This window comes from Tyto alba, unplaced genomic scaffold (genome assembly GCF_018691265.1).
Source record: "Tyto alba isolate M040663 unplaced genomic scaffold, T.alba_DEE_v4.0 Super-Scaffold_41, whole genome shotgun sequence".
Classification (NCBI taxonomy): Eukaryota; Metazoa; Chordata; class Aves; order Strigiformes; family Tytonidae; genus Tyto; species Tyto alba.
This window is the reverse complement of record NW_024881317.1, coordinates 4,242,441-4,264,811: the sequence shown is the minus strand read 5'-3', so window position 1 is coordinate 4,264,811 and position 22,371 is coordinate 4,242,441. Positions and strand designations below refer to the sequence as shown.

The 22,371-nt window shown below is 41.1% G+C and overlaps 1 protein-coding gene across 2 annotated transcripts in view; it reads right to left on the bottom strand.

The window, feature by feature from the left end:
* ADAMTS17 (ADAM metallopeptidase with thrombospondin type 1 motif 17) overlaps positions 1–22,371 on the bottom strand; it is a 196,731-nt gene that overhangs the window by 97,151 nt on the left and 77,209 nt on the right. For both annotated transcript variants that reach the window (XM_042804283.1, XM_042804282.1), the window contains exons 9-10: positions 6,149–6,289; positions 4,914–5,064 (exon numbers count right to left, since the gene is read on the bottom strand). In XM_042804283.1, the coding sequence (XP_042660217.1) occupies positions 4,914–5,064; positions 6,149–6,289 (292 nt within the window). The remainder of the gene's footprint in view (positions 1–4,913; positions 5,065–6,148; positions 6,290–22,371) is intronic.

Sequence of the window (22,371 nt, the reverse complement as noted above, 5' to 3'; positions counted from 1 at the left end):
TATCATTGTCTGGATCTTGCAAATGGCCCTGCAAAGAAAAAAACAGACAGAGGCCCATTGATTCCCATGCATGGAGTCCAAGAGTCCACTCCACCAGTCTCTTTGCAAGATCAAGACCGCAGAGAGACTCACAATTGCTTTATTATATTCACCACCATACCATAAAATATGAAAACTGAAAGGATATGTAAAATCCACTTGATTATTACAATTGTTGCTCCTCTATTACTTTGTTTTTCAGTTCCCCTCCTTTTCCATTTTAGCCCAGAAATCTAGTCAGTCTCCTTTGGCTTACAATCAACTTTGCCCTCTTTCTGTGCTGCTCCCCTATAGCTTATAGGTACCGGGAGATACCTGTATTTGTTAAAAAACAAGTTGGACTTAAGAAAAAACAGTAGAACCTATTCTAGCTGTTTTAATTTTTCTAAAAACACTGTCATGTCAAAATTCACATTCCCAGTTACATCTGAGTTGACAGCGTCCCTATTTCAGAAAAATAATCTCTTTGTAGCAATGCTAATCTCTCTCCACATGCCATTTTAGCCTAAGCACAGTTTTGACTCAAAACAATACTGAAAGATAATGGTTATGTAAAAACCCGCAAAAATGTGTTAATAATAAATAAGTCAAAAGGCATATAAAACAAAAAGCCAAACACTGGATACAAGAGATAGAAATCACATTTTTTCCATAAATATAATTTCAGTGCAAAAGCCTCTGTTCGTAGGCATGCCAGTCTGAAAAATAAACCCAGTGTTCTGATTAAACACACAGCATATTTTCATGTGAGGTTATGAACAATGCGTTTTTACGCATTTCTGGTGGAGAAACACCATCTCTGCTCTGTGAGAGATTCAGCATAAACCATCTGTGCTATTCCTCTCACTGACAGCACTGCTAAATAAAGGAGACAGCAAAGAGTTAAAGTCTACTCCCTGCAGAAGCCTTCCTCGCTTGAATGGGGTTGAAGCTTTTTGCTTCCTCTTGCGTAGGGGTCAAATGAATTCAGAATACTTGATTTAGAGCGCAGTGTGGATCTGAAGAACAGAGGTCAGTCAGGTTGAATTTCCTGTAATTTGCACAACCTAGCACGTTTGCCCTGGACTCACGTCAACATTTAGCAACCAGACTCCCAAAAGGTCTGTGTGTTTGGGGTACGCTGATAATGCACTGTGCAGTGTCAACGGTGCATTGTAGTTTAATTTTTTTCCACAACTTGTATCATGATTTTGCTCAGAGCTTGAGAGTGACATGGTCATCTATTTAATTTCTGCAAAAAGCAACTTATCTTGCTCAAAGTAAAGATCACTGTGCAAACTTCTAGGTGGGCCAAAAGCTCTTCTGGAACTGCAAGGGGCATGGCGGTACAGCCTCCCACCTGAAAACAGGCAGCATGTCTGGGATGGGAGAAGCACATTTGTATGTCCTGCTAGATAAGCGTTCTCATTTATCAGACAACACCTAACATTTGCAGTGGGAAAGACTAATAGAAGGCACCACATGAAAGTACTTTTGATCCCTTGCCATATTACTGGAGAAAACTATGTAGCTTGGATACGAACAAGCAACTACTGAAGGGTCTTGAGGTATTCATTATCATATGTGGAATCATCCCACTTGAGAACTGCCCAACTTCTACTATCTTATTCCATTCCTCAGATCAAAACTAATTCTTCCACGGAGCCATGAAAACGTTTACTTTCCTGATGATGAGCAAGGACTCACCCATCTAATACTCAGATTAAAGTTAACCCAAAACCAGCCACCTGGATGTATCTCAAACCAATAAAACTATGAACAGAGCATGCATCAAAATGGGCTTGTGTTCCCTTGAGGCGTTGGCAGGTCAGCTTGCCATTTATTATTCATACATTATCATAATAGAAATGGTGCTTTTCAAATAAAGAGAGATTGATTGTTCCCTGCCTAACAAGCATCCAGCCTGAAAGCCTGATTCCACAGGTGATGTGCACTAGTAAATCTTACTTAACATGGATGTTACAGAACCAGATCCTAAATTATACTTCTTGGAGGTCATAGGTTACACCAATAAGCTACAATTAAGCTGATTATCGTATACTCATGCTGATAACGGGTTCATTTTTAAAAATTATAGTATATTAGAATATAGATGCAGTGTCCAAGCAAATTAAAGAGGAATGTCAAGAGGTACAGTATATGTAAAGCTGAGCCTACCTCATATGTTTTCATTTTTGTTCTGCAAATTTGGAGCAGAATAGCTGCAGAATAGCTGGTTTGGCAAACTTATAATTCTGAGAGCTACTATTTTGTACTACGGCATCTGAGTTATCATTAAAAACAAACATGGAAGAAGAATTTTGGAGATGCTGTCTGAAATATCCAGATAAGATTGAATATTCATGGACTAACTATCTAGTTGGACCAGTGTCTGAGGTCCAGACACTGCCAAGCATTTAGGCACCTGACTCTCTGTGAAAGCAAAGGAGATTACATTCCTTTAAAAATTTGGGCTTTGATGCCTTTAAGGGAAAGAGCTTACTGCACAGAAAGTTTCTGCAGTTTCTCAAAAATGTCAAAATTTTGGATTCATCTAATCTCTGAAATTTGCTCTAAAACCAAATTGTATGGCATTTTTGAATGTAGGTTCTCTAGTTTGCCTGATAAAATTATGTAGCTCAACTATCTCCAATGAAATGTTACAATGTAACTCTTTTGTTAAATAAGAAAATAGACAGTAGACACATGTAATCATAAAAAGATTGAGCAGGCTCATTTTCTGAAGTTTACTTCCTTCTTATAACAAATATTTACTGTCAAATGTTTATTACTTTTACATTTGGATTTTTTTAATACTTTATTGAATTAAAAATACCACATTACCATTGGCTAAAAGAGGAGACAGCTATATTTGCCAATAATTTCTACAGCTAATGCCAATGACTAGTGCCAATTTTTTTTTGGTTCATATTTTTGTAGACAGCTTTGAGAGTTATGATACAAGCATTCTGCAGATGAGGCATGAGAAACACAAAGGTGAAAAGAACACAAACTTTGAAGGTTTAAAAATTAAAGCTGATCATTTCCTCTAAAGAATTTCCTTTCATTGCCTTCAAATGCCAATTCAGAGTAGCATAACAGGATGCAAATATTTACTTAAATTAATGGCGTGTGACACACTTGATCCAAAACTTCACAGTGTGAATGCTAACTCTCAATGCGTATCTAACAGAAAAATACTTCTAAATAAGTGACTGCAAATTGTTTTTAATTTGCTGAAGTTCTACAAGGCTTTACATTAGAAAGTACTAAAGTCCTCAGAAAATATGCTTTCCTTTGGGAGATACTAAATGAGTGATGGAGGCAGAAAGCAGAGTTCTCATTGTGTTCTAAAGATGTCAAAAAATAAGACTTGTGAAAAATCTTGGGAGACACAAACACCTGCTGTCTGTATCTTATAGAGAAGAACAGTGCCTGTTGGCTTGTTATTCTGGCAAGCAATTTGTCCCTGAAGCAATTCCAGGCTGGACATGCAATTTCTGCATGAGAAATGCTGACCACCTACCAGTAGGCTGACATTCTCATTAGGCATCGGACTATCCAGAAACAGAATGTTTTTTATTGCACAAGGGAAACAGCAAGTATCTATTCCAACAGCAGTCAAGCTGGGTGACACCCACACAAGTGGAAGAACTTGAATCATCCTGGGTAGATCTGGGGTTTTCTTTACAGACCTATATTCTAATACTCTGCTTCCAGTACAGTAGTCCTGGTGGTCTGCATTTTCTTGATGGAGCTGGAAAATACAACCTACCCAGATTCTTTTCTTATTGTTTTATATTAGGTAGTTTCCAAATCCAAAATAAATAAAACAGCAAATGTGAAACTAAGAGCATGTTCCCAGGACTTGCATGTGTTCAACAGTTATAGTAATTTGGCACTTAAAAACCTCAGTTATCACTGACTATTATATTCTTAACACTGATTTAAGATCCCAAGATTGTTCAGAACATGAATAAGGGACACCTGAAAAATACACATGGGTAGTTAAAGACAGCAAGAAACCTGGCTGCTTCATGCCTCTCTCTATAGGATAGAATGCTGTCAGGTGGTGCTGGTGACAGGACACACTGTCTCATGACTTTCTTCTGGGTATGTCCGAGGCCACGCTGGGAGCACGCATTTCTTCAGTCCCTATCTAAAATGGGATGCAGACAAGCTCTGGTCAGAACGAAGACATCTAATTATGTGCAAGACCTTAGGAAAGGTTTAGCTGTCTAAATTCCAGCGGACAAGTCAGACAGCCTCTTCTCAAAAATGACCTACTTCTAGAGACACCAAAAATCAGTGTTTCCATTTTGCCAACCAACCATGTGATATAAGCCATTTTGAACCCAAATCCTGACTAAACATCACGTTACTTAGAAAACACACAGGAAGGAGCCTAATTCTGCAGAAATCTCTAAAGGGCCTCTTCAAACAAGCAGTCATTACTATTTCCTTGGCACAGAGTTAAGAGTCAGATCCTAAGAACACTGTAGCAGTCTGAAGTAGGCAAGCAGCACTCTTGTGAGAAGAGACTTTCACCTCAGCTGAACTTCCAGCAAAACAATCTCTACTGAGTACGTCAGCAAAACAGTGTCAAAAGTGAACAGTCCCTAAATTAAGACCAAGTACAAACAAAAGGTTTTTTGGTCTGCTCTAGGAGATTAACAAGACCAGCACGGGGAAAGGAGGAGGACTGCATAAGTGTGTGCTGTTGACACAAGGGTCAATGGGAGTTTGACTATTGATTTTGTATCAGCAGTGCTGAACATGCTGAAAATCCCATTAAGCAGTTCCGAGGAAAGTACAGATTCCTTTTCTTCCCCAGTGCTTGACAGCTTTATTTCTACTTCCAACCTTTTTTTCAGGTATATCCCATTAGCTCTTACCTCCATATTCTTACAGAATGTAGCATTGGTCCCAAAAAGTATCTGGCACTGTTCGTCGGCACTGTAGTGCATTCCAGGCAGCTTGTGAGGGAGCCGCACTGCGTATTGGCTTCGGGGGTCTGTTACCAGCAAGCAGGTGCTGACCTTGGACCTGTGGAGTGTAAGAATTAAATATGCCTTTAAGGGAAAGCACCTTTGAACTGGAGTGTTAGATGACTGCTGTAGAGAAGCTGTTGTCTTCTCTTTAACAGGGAAGCTGATCACCTCATGGGATTTTTCCCAGTATATATCTGGAAGCCTACTAAATGATGAAAACTATGGATAGAAAAGTTCTTGGTAACTCATCACTGGCCCCAGGTCTCAAGGCAGAATTGACTATATTCACATCATTCTGGGTTAAACAAATTGGAGTATCACTTTGTCCTCTCCCCTCTATCAAGGACCAGAGTGAGTTCAGATGCAACTTCTTTTTCAACTTCATGACTTTAATGTAACAGTAGATATCCCATCCATTTTTTTCCTTTCTCTCCCACCTCTAATCCCTGGAGTGGTGAATCTTCCATGCTGAACCCATTTCTAGCAACAAAAGCATTGGTCACTGTGCCAGGCACTGTTTGTCAGACTGCTGCCTTGTAGGTTTACAACCACAATTACAGAGTTCAGACAATTCCAGTGCTTGCTATAGTACATGAGAGTTAAGAAGCAGCAGGACAGAAATCCCTCCTGAATGGCTGAATATGATGAACTGAAATATGGATGCAGTGGGAAAGAAGTTTACAGTGAACTGTTTATGACCAACACTCACTGAGGAGTGAAAAGACACATCAGAATTACCTCCAGGCAAAGTAAAGTTTCCATAAAATAAAAGCTATTTAATAACAATAATGACAGTAAAAGCCACAGCACAAAGCTGGCAGCATCCTTCAGCGGAGATTTTTTTCGGCCACCTACACACAGACTTCTGTCATTGCAAACAAGGGCATTTTTTGGTAAAATGAAGATGATCTGGTGTTGTTTTTAAGAAGCTATCAGTACACTGACCACTGCACATAATTCTTCTGCCCCTCTGCAAACCTCAGTTTCCAAGGGGCTTCTGTAATGGAAATTCAAACTTGCACACCCTAATGACACATGCACATACTTTTTTTTCAAGGAAAAATGTTTAGACTGTCACTTTCAAATAACACATTGGATTCTTGCCTGGTAGGATTTTTGATAATCACCACAGTCCTTACTTTAGGAAGTTTTCAAGGTCATCGCGGCTGCATGAAGACCAGGAAAGGTCACTTGGGTTCCTGCCCTTCACCCATTCTCCAGACATAATATGAGACCTCCCTGCGCAGGGTTGATGATCATCATCATGGCTCATTCCCATGCTGTTTGATTAAAACAAAACAAGACAAAAAAAACCTATCAAGTTATGATGTGGGTTTCTCATTTCCCATTGGACTTAGTAATGATACTCTTTAGCAATTAACAAGTTGAAAACAGGCTGCACATATACCACAGAATCATTCACCTACTGCTCTGGGCACCGGTTTAATGAATAAACTATAGGTTGCTTTAATTTATCTATTGCCTTAATTTCACAAAGGTTTTAGTACTTGTGTGTTTGAAACTTTTAAATGTGCTTCCTATGGACTTTCCTACCAGGAAATGTAACTATTCGAGGGTTCATGAGATGTGAACCTGGAGAAGTGGTAGCACAGCTGAAGGATATCTGCTAGAATATCAAAGTTAGTGTTTACTGAAAATTTTGGATTGCTTTCCCAAATCTAGTGGATATGGTCTCTATAATCATATTCAGAGAATGGTCAACAAATTAATACTAGCGATGGGCCAATTCCGTTGTTGTGTCAGGGTGAATTTGGAATAACTCTACTGTTAGGAAAAATATTTCCCTAAATTTGTGGTATTGCACAATCTCTCTCTCATCTAACTTTGAAGGTAATCCTTCTTTGAATGGTGGGTTGGATCAGATGATATGTAGTGGCCTTTCCAACCTAAATTAGTCTAGACTGTAACAGCAATGCTCAGATAAAAGCCTGAGGCAGAATCAAGCCCTCATTTCTGCAAGCACTGTCCAAATAAGCACCAAGACTGCCTTGTGCCAGTCTCAGCAAGAACAGATTGTGACCTGCTCAGCAAAACAAAGCACCTAAAGAAACAGCAGATTGTGTAGTATAAACATACATGGAAGAATTCAAACACATTCAGTGAGGATTACAAAAAGTATTGAGAAATAGAAAAGTACTACTTCAACCTCCATCCAATTGCCCACTCAGGACCCTTCTATCATTAGTGTAGTCTTTACCATTGGTCTGCTAGAGTAAATCACTGTTCAGAATAAATCTCTGTTGCCACTATAGGAAGGTGAAACTCCTCTGGTGGAGGTAAGCCTTTACGAACAGCCTTCATGCTGGCAAAGACGGGATAAATGATGTGACCAAGTTCACCTGCTACATCAGTGAAATTTCAGAAGTCCTGACTGACAGTCCTACACTCAGCCCATCGTGCCACGCTGCCCAACAGCAAAAAAGTGAGTTAAGGGGTTCCCATCCTACTTTGAAATGATCACTAAAACATTTTTTTAAAATCATACATAATAATAACATCTTGAAACGTTAACATTCTTCCTTCGATTCCAACATGAAATGGAAAATGCCTTTCGGACAAAAGGTGCCTTGTATGGCCAGTGTCACTTCCTAGCAAAATAACAGTCACCGGTTTGTGGCTGAAAACACAGATTAATAGGAACTCACTGTGTCTCCAGCTGGCTGGACTGAGCAAGCCAGGAGCAGTCCCTTTAAATATGGCGTTGGACTCTTTAATCCATGCTGTTTCTCTACAGATCAGAGGCTCCTGTTTGCTTTCTGACTATGCTCTTGGATTTGCTTCTCTCCAGTTTTGGGACTCAACTGTTCAAAGCCTAAACACAACATATATTTCTAGTTGCAATGAACCAAAACCAGCTTCAGCAGTTTGATAATTATGGCTTAGATTAAACCGCCATCTATGCTATTTTTAGCTTAAAGTGAAGATTATATGGTGGAGTCTATTATTTTAGGTTTATCTCCAGGGACATTATTATTTCTAGCAAAACTACATTTAATATAATTTCTACTCAGAAGTTCATAGTTATTCTTGTTTTTAAACCCTTGTGGGTTTTGAACACAGCAGAAACATTAACATCAAGCACATTTTTGTTTGATGCACGCAGGAATAATTTAACAGTCTATTAGTAACTCTAACTTCAAAACAGTAAAGAGTGAAATTCCTGCTCCACTGAAGTGAATGGGAGTTTTGCCATTGACTTCAATGGAGCCTGGATTTCACTCCAAATATTTTACCCATGTTGTTTCTACACACAGAGAAAACTCTTCACATGCTAGGAAGAAAGTTCCAGCAGTATTCCTCCAATGCAAATAAGCCCATCTAAAGTTTGTATTCCTTAAAGTCAGGAAAGGAAGAGCTAACTACCATGAAGCAATGTACGTAAGCTTGCTGAAAATCTTCCAGAGGAAAGTTTGCCCAAAAATGCCAGTTTAGAAGGCTTGTGGGCATGCAGCAATCGTGTTAACTTTTCTAATGGAAATGAGGCAGGTTTCCAAGGTTTCTTTCAGCTTGCCTGACTTGTGACTGTCACAGTGCTCAGACTCCAAGTTGGGTCCTTCAGGTTTCTGCTCTTTCAGGGCTTCTATGTGATGGGACTTGGTGGCCCTCCCATTCTGGCAACTTCCTGAACCTCAGCTGTTCCACGTGACAAGGGTGAAATCAACCCATCTTCCTGACCATCCAAGTGTTTTAAGCTCCCTGATTTTCTCTCTTCCACAGAAGACTAGTGTTTGGTCTAGAGTTGTTAATTAAGAAATGCCATATCTTTGTGATTAACTTCATTTATTCTTTGTTAAATTTGTTGAAAGTGGGAAATTTTTGTTGGCAAACAACAAGGGCAATGGTTACTAATTCGTACATTCTTGTCCTCAAATTTATTTTGAACCTGATTTCATGAAAGATATCTGCCTAGGAGAAATGCTGAGGCTAACATCTATCACTCACCTTTGATTTTTCAGGGATGTTTGAGGCAGACAGAATGCATTTTCTACACAGACTGAGTCAGAACTCTCTTCTCAGAGTTATTTACAGGCTTCTTCTGAAATTCATTCAATCCTTACATGTGTGGAAATCAACACCTTTCTGAATCATTCCTGATTTCTTAACAGAGATTCTTTAAAAAGTCATAAGCATAACAAAGTTGAACCTGAGCTACTGGTATAAAGCAACAGAGCTCTGCTAAGTCAAAAGAACCATGACAGTTTATATTAGCTTGGGATCTGGCCTCAAGGTACATAAGGCAACCTCTACTGGCCTCTCTGTGATGAGTTTCTGGTAGAATGAAACCAGCAACACCTTTCGAGCCTGTTTTAATTGGCAGTGAAGAACTTTTCCCAGCATCTACTTTACCTTACAATGACTCACTTGAGGAAAGGATTAAATGACCTGCAGGACTAAGGCATACCCTGGCATGCTAACACATTCTTTTCTGAAGTTCAAGGGTCTCCAGCTACATCAAAGGGATCAGTTTTTCCTAAACACATAGTAAATGTAATGCCATGCTGATTCTTTTCACTAATGAATAGTTCCCCCTCCTTTTAACAGAAATAAATCAGACAGAGTATTACGTGTTTGTACTAAACAGCAGTGCAAGTGCTGATTCAGTACTTTGCATTTTCTTTGCGATCATCTAATCTTACCTGCTATTCAGAAGTTCACATGGAATTAGAAGCAGATAATCAGTCTCTTGATATATTCTGCCTTGGGAAGGAGTTCTATTCTTACATGTACAGATCTTGAAAAAAGAGCCGATAAGAATGGCTCTTAGATTAGAAGTAGGGATGTCAAAATGGCACTACATTACCCTGCAAACCCACTGCCCTCTGTGCTCTCTGAGTCATAACTGTCCATTTTATCGGGAGCAAACAACACATGCTACATGTTATCCTTTACACTGCAAAGCCAGCAGAGCCATTAGATGAGCAGGACTCGATTTCCCTTTGTGCTGTTACTACCACAGTCACTAGCTCCATTGTAAACACAGGCTAAATTTCAGCCTTTGGTTCATCACATTCTCCTCCTGGAGACAACGAGGTTCTCTAAAGGCAAGCAAGAACAGCATAGACTGTCAGCTTGTAAACTCCTTTCATTCTATGTTTATTCACAGTAGGCACAATGGGACTCTGGTTTCACACTCCAGCTTCTTTTCTAAAATAAATAATGCATTGGTTACCAGTCAAAGACACTAAGGTGTCACCAAAGGAGTCCTGCAGCATATTTATTGTTGCTTATCATATGCAAGTCCAGAAGCAAGCTGACTGACCAGTTTGAGTACTGACCATTAACATAATCACAGCAAGGCAAATGTTATCAGGAGTCACAGGGCGGCAGCAGCAACAGATCTCTCTGATGCTGTTTTTTTGTAGAATGAGACTTTGAAGTAGCATTGATATGAATAAAAAGTAGTGTGCAGTCGCTCAAATCCCCAGCCTCTCTGAAGTCTGTGCTTCTTTCCAGGGCACTATTATCTATCAGAGTCTACACAGCAATCAGAACTGGGTCAGGATGCCAGAATTACACTCTGGGCCTGAGCTGGCCAATTTCTTGTGTATCCCTTTTTAGCTACATGTAATTAACAGCCATTTGTTTTCCCACAGCAATGCTAAATAAATGCACTTGCTTTGTTTGTTTCGGTCATTAGTGGAGCTTCTCCTCTAGACAGTTAATGTAACTAAACTGCTCTGTTTACCCTTGGTTCGTTTTCCAATGTTTCCTGTTATTCTTTAAAAGCCTGAGCCAAGGCGCACCAAAGCCTGTGGAAAGCCTCCTACTGCCTTCAATGCACTGTGCTTTGCACCTCCAAGTTCTTAAGGTCATGTATACAAATCTTCATCAGAATCACTATGACTCTTGATAGGTTTCCTATTAAAGTCCCAAATCCAAGTTAAAGGATAACACCAAGGGCCGGGGGAAACTGTTTTAGGAGACGCTTTAAATTTTTTCAACAGCTGCAACTTTGTGGCTGGTAACAGACCACTTGAGAAATCCCCAGGATTATTATCATACACTCCCCCTCTGATGGGGATTATGAAATAGGGGCAAGAAGCAAGGTTAATAGAAAATACCATCAGCAGTAAAGAAAAGCTTTTCTTCAAAAAAAAGGCAGAAAGAGGATAGCAAGTGAAAGAATTACGAAGGAGGAAAGAATAAAAAAACCACACCCAGAAGTGGAAACACCATGAGTTTCTACAATCCCTCTGTTTCAAATAAGCACTTCAGCTGGTTGTTAATAAGAGCTTCTCCATTGCCTCCATGTGAAAGCCAAACCATTCCATTTGTCTGCAAATAATTCAGTGTGAGTCAAACACTGGTTCACTTTAGAAACCAGTGACACTCAGGACTAGCAAGGCTACCCAAGGTGACCTGGCTGTCACCCCAGCTGCTTATTAAACTTCTGCACAACACATGATTGATTGCTCTTCACAAAACTGGCACTAACCTCAAAGTTACCATTTCTCCAAAGGACAATGAGGCCGTAGAGCTACCAAGAAGGAAATGAGGACAGTGGTCTGTCTCTCCCTTCTACAGACAGAGAAATCCAAGGGAGAGTCTTTATTTTCCTGAAGAACCAACTCACAAACAGATTCAACTGTGTAAGCTTGGCACGACATTAAAAAAGAAGGGGTCCTCGGGGCCGCTTCCCTGCAGACCAACATGGACTCAAAGAACTGAGCAAAGAGCCTACTCCAGCAATGTCCCAAATTCAGAGGGGAACAGGAGAAGGCAGTGATATCTCTTGCTTCAAGTGAAAAGCTCGGTGAGGCCACTAAGGTTTTTACATTCTTGGCTGATCTTTGTTTGCTGGAAAGCATGTTTTCTCTACCTGTGTTTATAACAGATGCCTTAGCCTGCAGATGTTCTCTACAAGGCTCTGTTTCTGTAAGGCAACAGTAAATTGCTAAGAGCTATATGGAGTACCAGGAGTTGCATGTCACAGCAGAGTAGGTCACTACCGACCTTCTCAAAAGAACATATGAGAGAAGTCATTCCCCGTGACCCAGCTTGCCATGACTCACACAGAGGTAATCTAGCATTAACTGCAGAGCCAGAATTAAACACAAGATTTCTTTCTAAGCCCCCCCTGGAGAAATATAAATGCAAAGGGAGGGCAGACTGGACAACATCCTTGCATAGTGTGAGAGAGGGAAGGGAGAAGGGGAGCTGTAATTTATCCGCTCTGGCATTTCAGTGTGGGCAGGATGACAGTGCCCCATGGAAAGACTGCTATTTTGACACGCTGTGGGCACAAATGCCATCTGTGTATCCACACGAAGGACATAACTGAAGGACAAAATTCCTCCCTCTTCCCACTTTCCTATCGGGTCTCCATGAGTGGTTGACAAGGGAGTCCTGTCTCTATACTCCATCCAATCTCAACCATAAAGGAAGGTGCTGGTATGGGAGGCGGTTATACAGGGTGCGTGGCTGACAGCTGAGAACATTGAATATGGCCATTAAACTCAAATCAATATAGGTCACTCAGCAGAGAACATACGTCAACAGTTCTCAGCAGCTACTGACTTGGGCTGGATCTGAACCAGCAACTTAGAAGTGGGAGACAGTACATCACATAATCAAGCCTGTGAGCCGTCCAGTCCCAAATCAAATTCAATGTTAGGAATTTTTATTAACATTTGAAATCGAAGCTGCATCACTGGAAAGATGCCTACTTCTGAACTGGTTCAACATGTTTAACATTTCAATATAAAATGCTGATATCTTGCAAGTTATGAGGTTTCCAACCAGTTGAGAATAAAGGCATAACAGAGGCAGAAGTGAAATGGGGTTACTCATTAGAGCTGGAATTATAATAGGAGCTGCAGTGCAAAATGAGGACAGTAAGTTTAAGAGAGTGACCTAGGAAGGTGATGCATCTGCAAAGCAACCAGAGAGAGGCAGAGAGAGCCAGAGGGGTCAGAAGGGAGTCCAAGTGAGGCTTGGATGGAGGGCAAACTAGCAAATGCTGGGGAAACGTTGAACTGAGCTGCAGAGGAGGCAATGAAACAGCTTGCATAACCTTCTTGCAAAAACAACAGCCACTAAGACTGTTGGCTTAATGGAAAACAGGCTTTTTCACCTTGTGCTTTTCAAACATGTAAACACAGTGGCTTAAATATAACTCAACTATTTCAGAAGCTGTCAAAAGGCACTTTGGAAAGCTGTGATGAAGAAAGGGAGATGACCCTACCTAAAGCATTTGAAATAATCAAAGATGATCATTGTGTATGTAATGTTATCTAGAACAGGGGTGTTCAGGATGGGTGATGAGCTACTGTGTTTTTTTTTATCAGAAGAGACAACATTTAAAGGGAGCCATGACTACTGGACTCTTGTTTTCATAACCAAGTTTATGTCACTCTCCAATAATGAAGTAACCAGATATTTTATATGGTTATCTACTCATCAAACAGCCAAGAAGTCAACAACAGCGAGTGAGAACACACGAACGCCTATGGTGAAAAACAGTGTGGAAAGCTGTGGTTTATTCAGCTGCATGACAGATCCAGCCCTTTATGATATGGTTTTCATTTAAAAAGAATTAGTTCTTTTGCCATGGAATCTGGAAGGCAGCAAGTATGAGCTTGTGCCGCAAGGGACAGATAGCACACATAGGAGACTGACATGGCAGCAACAAGCAGTGTGGCCTTTTACTGGCTCAAACATTTACTCTAAAATCTTGCTGCCCACATGGTCCTGGGTACCTGTAACAGAGCTGGCCAAACCCCACTGGCATCAGTGACAGTCCTTTTATATGGTTTGACTGAAGTTAGACCAAGGCCATGAAGAACAGGGTGAATCATCTTATGATCTTCTCCCCAGCAATAATATCACATGCTCACACTATCGACTACTTTTTCCAGCGGATATTTGCTCATGCGATTCTCTCTCGAGAATCCTCGCCTCTTTTGCAGAGTGGCTGATTCACAGCAGGGCAGGCATTGCTTAATGTATTCCAAGACGTTTGGTAAGATGAAGGAATCCAGTTGCAACGCAACTGAACACTTACCATTCCGATGGCCTGCCTCCACTGCATCTAATTTGTAGGACGTGGTGGTCCCAGCATAGCAACCTTTTCCTGAAAAGGCTTCACAGTGTTTCTGGTAAGAATCAGCAGGTTCTGAGACTGCAGGGAGTTGTGTACCTTGTGGCAGAAAAAGGAGTGCTCCAAAAAATACAAAGTCCTAGAAAAAGCTGAAGTTGATCAATATACGTACAAGTAAATTTGGTGGAAACTCCATGTCGAAGAGGTAGCATTACCTCAGAAAAACACACTTATTCTTTCTGATCTTAATTCTCATTCCTTTCCAAGTCCCATGTAGTATCTAATACAAATCTTTAAACATGAGAGCTGTCACCCAGTGTAGCCCCAGCAGTGTGCATTCAGGCTCAGAAAGGACTGTGATTACACAGCATAGTGTAAGCCATTCAGCACCAACTCTCTCAGCACAGGTGGGGTCCTGTCCTGTTTAGAATCCTGTCTCTCTGAAAAGACGACTTTTAAAGATGCAAAGTAAGGTACAACTCTCAGTTACCAGGGGTGGGCGTGTAATGACCGAAACAGCCCACTCACCTATTGCATAAGGATTCAAAAGTGGCCATAGTGGTCCTGCCTGGCTGTGCTGACGCAGCTGGAACTCACCTCAACCCATGCAGGCAATGGAGATGTGGGAAAGGCTCATGCAGTGAATCTCATCATATGACCACTGCTCAACATCCCATGGGAATGACTGTCCAGGGCTAAAAATGCTCCTTTGCCCTCACATCAACCTAACAGAATCAGGAGCTCAGCACACTTACACTTAGAGTAGAAATTTCACTATCTTTCATGTTGATCAGAGCACACTATGGCTTCCATTTCAGCCTTTCTTTTTTGGCCCTACAGGCCTTAGTATCACACGGCATGTAGACTCCTGGCCCCTTCACACCCTTAGAGCACTACCTCATCCCCACAGCAGTCATCCAACCAGGTACTCAGCATTTCTAAACCCTTTCACATGCTTTGATACATGCCAACAGCACACAGAGGCAACAGGTATCTAACACAACAGCATGGGTAAGAGTCAATGATTGCTTTAACAGTTCAAACCCTGTTGAAGAGGTGAACACAGATATATCAAAAAACACTCACTGCAAAACATGCGTCAGTGACTTTTTACTGGGAATCACTTCTCTCAGGCTATCAATGAAGATACACTGGCTACATGTCATGATCACAGCTGAGCTGTCAACCTCTAAAGCAAGAATAAAGTTATCTGAGGGCCAAAGGGTAATGTCCTCATGAAAATGTATGCACTAAGCTGTTTCCTTGCCCGCCAAAAGATTTAATCTACTTCTTGAACATAAACCCACTTACTCTCTCACTTGCTTTAGACTGGTTTCAGAAAACAGGGAATCGTTGCAGAAGGAGCGCAGTGACTATGAATGAAATAGTGGTAGGCAAAGAAAGATTGCTCATTTCGATTTTCTGGTGAGAAGAGGCTGCTGTGCTCCATCTGTAGCTCCTTGTACGCCGAAAGCACCATGGTGCATTGCAGAAGTAACATGCTGAAGGGTAACAAGCTGTTTGTTTTCAGCACTGCCTGAAGTGGGTGAGAATGAGACCTCAGAAAATGTGACTTGCATTTCCTCAGAAGATGAAAAGGCAATATAAATTGTAGGCTGGAAAAAAAGACAAAACCCTGGGATAGCTGGGTGGGATTTCCCACCCACTAGGGAAGAGAGACAAAAGCTCAGTCAGAACAGCCGACGGGGCCATCACTCAAAGTGTTAGCAACCTAAGGGAAAGCTCTTGCATGCAGTCATTTGAGTGCACTTTTCCAAAACTCCCGTGAAACCAGTGAAAGCTTACAGTCAACTACATTAACGACCAAGGGTCAAACCTGAACAAAGAGATGCAACAGGAGGCACCCTTAAAAGAAATGTGAAGAGAAAGGAGAGACGGTGGAGCATATTTGGCAAATATGTGTAACACAAGTAACCACAAATGTCCCACACTCTATCCCATCAGGAAGCCACCCACTGCTGAGCACTGGGGGAAGAGTGACAGCCTGGGGAATGCACAGTAGGAGTCAGGAATGCTGGCTGCCTTCCCCACACTGGGAGATGAATTCTCCATTCCTGGAGGTGGGAATGAGGACATGGCCAACATCAAAAGACAAAGAGGTGTGAAGTAACTGTAATATATATAATTCTACCAGCATCAAGTCTTCTGAAGTCCACAGACAAGCCAGTGGATATATGCTTTATGGTTCCCAGAGCAACAGAAGCCCTTTTCACAGAAACAAATATTTTACAGCCTCTTTCTTGTATTCTTCTTTCTTGGTCTATGTTGCCAATCACTGTGGACTTGAAGATTCAGTGCAAGAAGAAATCCACCCTATGTGACCCTCTTACACTGATTCACCAAAATGACAGGTGACTGTAGTGAACAGTAACAAACCTGTGTGGTCTTTTGCTTGCAACAATGAAAAAAACCCACAACTGTCTAGAAAAGAAGTTCATCTGAAGACATTTGCTATAAGGACATGGCATTCTCATTGGTATCCTTGTCACAGCAACTTTTATCACTCAGGAGTGCTCCCCATCCTTACAGAAACTTTATTTCCAGTAATGCTCCTCCTACAGACCAGCTCCCTAAACTCTTGGGATTTGTCATAATGGTGCAGCTGGGAAAATAATTCATAATCCCAGAACCATCTGGTCTTGGCTGTTCATAAATGATTTTAAAAGCTCAGCACGCTATCTCACTTAGTCTCACTCATTTGATCATCAGGGAGAGACTTGATATCAAACAGGAACATTGCAAATTATGGCTTGGTATCAAAGCAATTTGGAAATGATATGTTCAGACCAAGACTGAAGTGGAATTCGTTGGGTAGTGGGTGTGCCTGGTTGCCTACAAACCTCAAGGCTAATGAAGCCAAATTTGCTTTCATATTGTCTAAGAATGCCACATGAAGAAAGTAAAAAGCAGCTTGAAAATACTCTTGCTTTGAATAACTTTAGCTTGAGCATGTTAATGCGAAGAGAAATTATAGAAAAACAAAAAGTCTGTTATCTGTATAAGAAGATATCTCTTTAGAGGGTCCTTAGCTGATAAGAGGTGCAGCACGCATGTCATTTAACTGATGACAGCTTTCTGGAAACCACGTAGGAGCTTTTCTCATGTGATTCTATTCATTATACTCAGAGGTGCTGCCTGCAATAACGCATCTGGCAAATCTGGTAAACTTACTTCAACAAACACCACAAAAATTACAGAATGTAGGTATGTATTGTAGTACTTAAGGTATAAAAAGAAAATATGAAAATATGAATACATTTTTCTGAACAAACAAGTTGGTTTTTTTCTTTGAATGGAGAGAAGCCTCAGGATCATATCTGGATTAGTATTAAAAAAGTGTCAATAACAGTGAAATAATGGAGAAAGAGGTAAAAAAATATATCCCCATGGAAAGGATGGCACTTAAAACGAGGAGATGGCAGTTGATGCTTGTGCACACAAGCAGCAAAGCAGAAGACAAAGTCATTATTATAATGCTCTTGCAGGAAAACTCAGTTTACCACATTACTTTAAGGCTACTAAACCCAAGCAATCTGCATTTTTATCAAAAATTGACCACTCATGACCACGGTGGCTCATCATGGATACTGGGGAAGAGTTCTGCCCTCTTGGGCTAAATCTATCCCACGTTACAAGCAGTTTTACTTGAGATAAAGGAGGCGCTAGACAGGAAAGAATTTACCCATTGGAAGGTACTGGTGGTTGTGTTTTTGAGAGGAAGAAAGGAAGCTGTGCTTTTCATTTGAAGGAAAGATACTTCTCATAAGTATAAAGACTACCTAAACTAAGAAGCAAACTCTTTCTAGGGAGCATTTCTTTATCCTGTCTAGTCTTAATGTATATAAAGAAAATTAATATTTAAAACACCAGATTAGAAGCCGGCCACTTCATTAGTTATCTCTGCAGTGACACCAGCAAACAGCAGGGTGGTAGGAAAGGAGCCCAGCTGGTAGGAGGTGGGAGAGATAGGCAGGATTTGGACTCTCACTGGCAGGTAAGTGTCAGCTACCAGAGGGTGGACATCAGAAATGTCTGAATGGTGAAACTGTCCCACATGTGGATAAGATCTGGCATACAAAATTATTGTCTCAGTGGACTTTGGAGCAGATGAAGAAGGTACAGTAAAAAATACTCATTTTAAGGCTCAACACCCTAAACTAATTAGAGCCCAGAAGGAAGAAATCTTTCCAAGCAAGTGAGAACAAACCATTACGATCAGACTCCTTTTGCTTTGATTTGTTTTACCGAAATAAGAACAAAATCAGAAAACTGAGAACACTGTGGATTATTCTTCGGTTTTTTTCCAAAACTGAGGTTCAAGTAAAGACACAGATGACAAAACTCCCTGCTGGGTTGGATCCAGCAATGGAAAGAGGCCCAGCATCTGATGTAGGGAGGATTTTGCAAATGGAAAGGGATCAGCGAGGACAAAGAAGGCCTGTTTATTTTGTTTGTCTAGTAAACTCTTTTTACTGAATTTTATTCTCCAACACAACTGTTGGTCAAGAGACAGCCAACCTTGTTCCACTACAGTGAAGCCTTCCACTGACACAACGGTAAAGGGAACCATATTTTTAGAGGCAACAACATTTCCACTGGCATTGCTGCTGCTGAGTTACTACCGAAGTAGTAACTTTTCCAAGTGACAGTCTGGGATTTATCACCTTCCCCAGCTCTGCAGTTATTTTCACCTGGAACCTGTTGAACTCAGCAGGCCAGGCAGACAGCATGGGTTACAGGCTATTGGAACCCAACTGCTAGTGGAAAAGTAAATATTTCAGCTCGATTGCTGTCCTTTTATAAAAATAAATTATTATTTGGTAAATGGCACTTGCAAACCTAATATTTCCTGTGTTGGTGTACACTGTAGAGGTTGCACAATGGGGACTTGTACTGTCCCTATGTTTTGGGTCACTGGGTGCACAAGGCTGTTGCCAGCAAAGCCAATGAAGTATGAAACCAGAAACCTTGTAGCAGGAAGCATACGCGAGATTTGCCAAATCATTACGGCCCAGCTATTTAACATGGCTTTGGCTTACTCAGCAGAATAAGCCTTCAAACAGAAAGACATAGCTGGAAAAGCCACAAAGCTATTTATTAAATGAAAATTGTGTTGTCTGGGAGTTTCTAAATGACTGTCGTTTGTCTGTTTGGTGCAGTTTTATGTTAAATAAAGCTGTAAAAGATGCTCAAAACCAAAGAAATTAGAGGGACTGCAAGAGAATGTTGCTTCACTAGGGATTACACAGACATCCCTCACAAACCGTAGAGTAAAACCATAGAAACCCTTGCCCAGAACCACACTAATGCTTGCCACAAGAGTCCAGAAAGCAATGAGAGGTGGACATTCCCACAGCCAGTTCCAATGTGGTTACATTCCAATACTGTAAATAAACTATCAAACCTGGAAGACACAAGGGTGAGAAATGATACACATGATAGAGGGAAAGCACCCCACCACCATGCTAGGATAACTGGGTGCTGCACCTGTAAATATCTTTCAGTTTTACATAAAACTAAAAAACCCCACCCAAAACCAGGCCTATTATCCAGAGTCTGGCACATGATACTACTCGAACCTCTCCATTTCCCCTTCCCAATCTTTGTTTTCTTTATGTGATTTCTATATGTGATTTTCCTCTATGTGATATCCTACTGTGATTGCAAAAACAACTTGTCCAGATAAGGTTAATACAACAGGCATATTCTGCTTCTGGGATCCAAACTAACTTACTCAGGTATCACGTACTGTATTATGTTGGGCAAACAAACCTACTTAGTGGTGCTCCATCACTATCTCTTTCTCAGGTCAAACCATCCATATTTGCAGAAGTCTCCACTAATTTTTTTTGTTTACGTATGCTTAGACCTGTATCTGTCTTTGATCTCTCTTTCCTTTTGACTGACTTAGGACACAGTTTTCAAAAAGCTATTATCAAGCTACTAGTATCAAGCTACTTAGGTACCTAATTTTGGGGGGTCTAAAACAGATCCCTCAGTGTCTTAGCAAAAGTGGAAGAAGCATCTCCTGAAATTTTAGGCTACACCTAGTTCTCTCTCAAAACCAGAATATGTTATTAAATAATTGTTTTGACTAGATTGTATCGATTCTGATGTACAAATATATATAATGAAATAGGCAGTGTTCCATTATGTCCTTCTGGAGTTGTACAGAGAAGGGCAATTTAACTGTGAAAATGTGCTTGCAATTATCTGTGGAAGAAGAATGAAACCTGGGAGGAGGGGAACAAGAAAAGGGAGCCTGGGAACAGAGAGAGACATTCCACAACAGATTTACAACACAAATGGCAGAAAATAAAATTAGCAACTCCAGGGTGGGTACGGACTGTTGCCAGAATTTCTGGCCAGCCTCAGGGTATGTCTACATGGCAGTCAGTCACTCCCAGTAATCCTGAGACTGCAATATATTGGAACAGCGACATACTCCTGTGATAGTTAAATTGGAGAGTGCTGGCACTAGCAGAATATAGCTGGGGCAGTAAGTGCCTGAATCAAACTACCCAGCTACTCAGAAAGCCTTGCTGCAGCAACACAGTGACTAGTACCCGAGCTGACTAAAGCTTGCACGGGACTGCCTCTGGCTCCAGTCCTCCTTGAGATCCAACTGACCTTGATTTTCAACCCGTACAAATGCAGACACGTGAGCGCCAACACACCGTCTTTCCCAGAATGATCAAAACAGCCACAAGGGTTTTACAAAGGCACAGAGGGAACTGTGCCACAGCTCTCCACCACACGACAAAATCTACGTCCAAACTGCCAGCAGTGCCATTGGACAGGTTTATCCAGTCACAAGATGGATCCTGTCAGACACAGGCTGCATCCCTGAGCCATCACATAACTGCATACTACCCTACAAGCCTACAAGATGTGCACCTCTTTGCAAGATCTCTCTCTAGTAAAACATTCATGCACAGGAGTGAATAAGATGCCTGTGGGTATGTGTTAAGCTAGAGTCTTTGACTACCTGCTGAAATACTACTTTATGCATAGAAGTTTGGACTCATTTGCAGGAGAGAGGGAGTAGAATTAAAATTTAAGTCGTCCAAATAACCTTGCAACTGAGACTTTATGCCTCTATCAGTTTAATTCTGCAGTTTTAGTAATGTTGGTTTTAATGCCTTTGGGGAGGTAAGAAGTAATCTGGGGACAGACTGCTTCCTGGCAATTACTTGGTGTACTTTTGCAATAGCAACGAAGGAAAATGTTCCACAGAAATTCAGGTCAGGCAGAACCTGTCTGATAAATGTGGGACTAACTCATGCCTCTGATACACTTCAAACGGCAGTTACAAGGTCTGCCTTCTTTTCTGTGACTGATCTTGCTGTCAGCACCATCACACTCAAGGATCCTACTGGTTGCTTTGCTCATACTTCTAAAAACCATTCTTTACAAATGCTATGAAAAAAATCTTGCATTTGCCATCATTACAATGCAGATGGTCAAAAGAGCAACACAGAGCAGAAAGAGAAGATCAGATGGGAGCTTTTTTTGAAGAATAGGGTTAATGTTTAAAGTCAGCCAGGATAGAAACTACACATGGCTGCCCACATCAGTAGAGCTGTGCATTCAAGGCTGGACTACAGTGAGCTGCTCGAAAAAAGACAGAGAAGGTTGTTGTTTTTTTTTCTTTCAAAACAGCTTCTTAGCTCACGCATCCTGCACCTAGATGTTATAATCCCAGGATAAAATGAGAGAATTTGTAGCAAAGGTCCCTCCATTTCTGTGTTGTTTCCAGAATCACTTTCCTTGCACCACCACCATCACTTGGCTGGCTGGCTCCATTGCTGCCGGCACTGTGCTGACTGGAATCACAGAAGAGATTGCTTAAGAAAAAGAAACAGCTTTGTATCAGCACAGTGTTCACCCTGCAGCACTACCTGACTGCTCAGATCTGTGTCCCATTTACTGTGGTGGTCCTCAGCTTCCACATGAAACTTCATTTTTAAAATGCATTGTGACCAAATCTTTATAAAATGCAGGGCAGGGGAGAAGGGGGGCAGTTAATTTCCTGTTATTCCTTAGGAATTAAGCCTGTACACTTGCACCACACTGACCTGCCTTTGCCAGTGTGAGTTGTCACAAGGTGTTATTCTGCACCTTTTGGATCTGCTCAAGACACATTCCCCTTCGGCCTACAATATTTTCACATTCTCCCTTACAACTCTCTGCTGGGTGCTGCACTAGATAGATCGGGGAGGTAAGTTTATTCACAAGTCTATTAGCATAAATATCAGGCCACAAAGGGAACATGCAGAC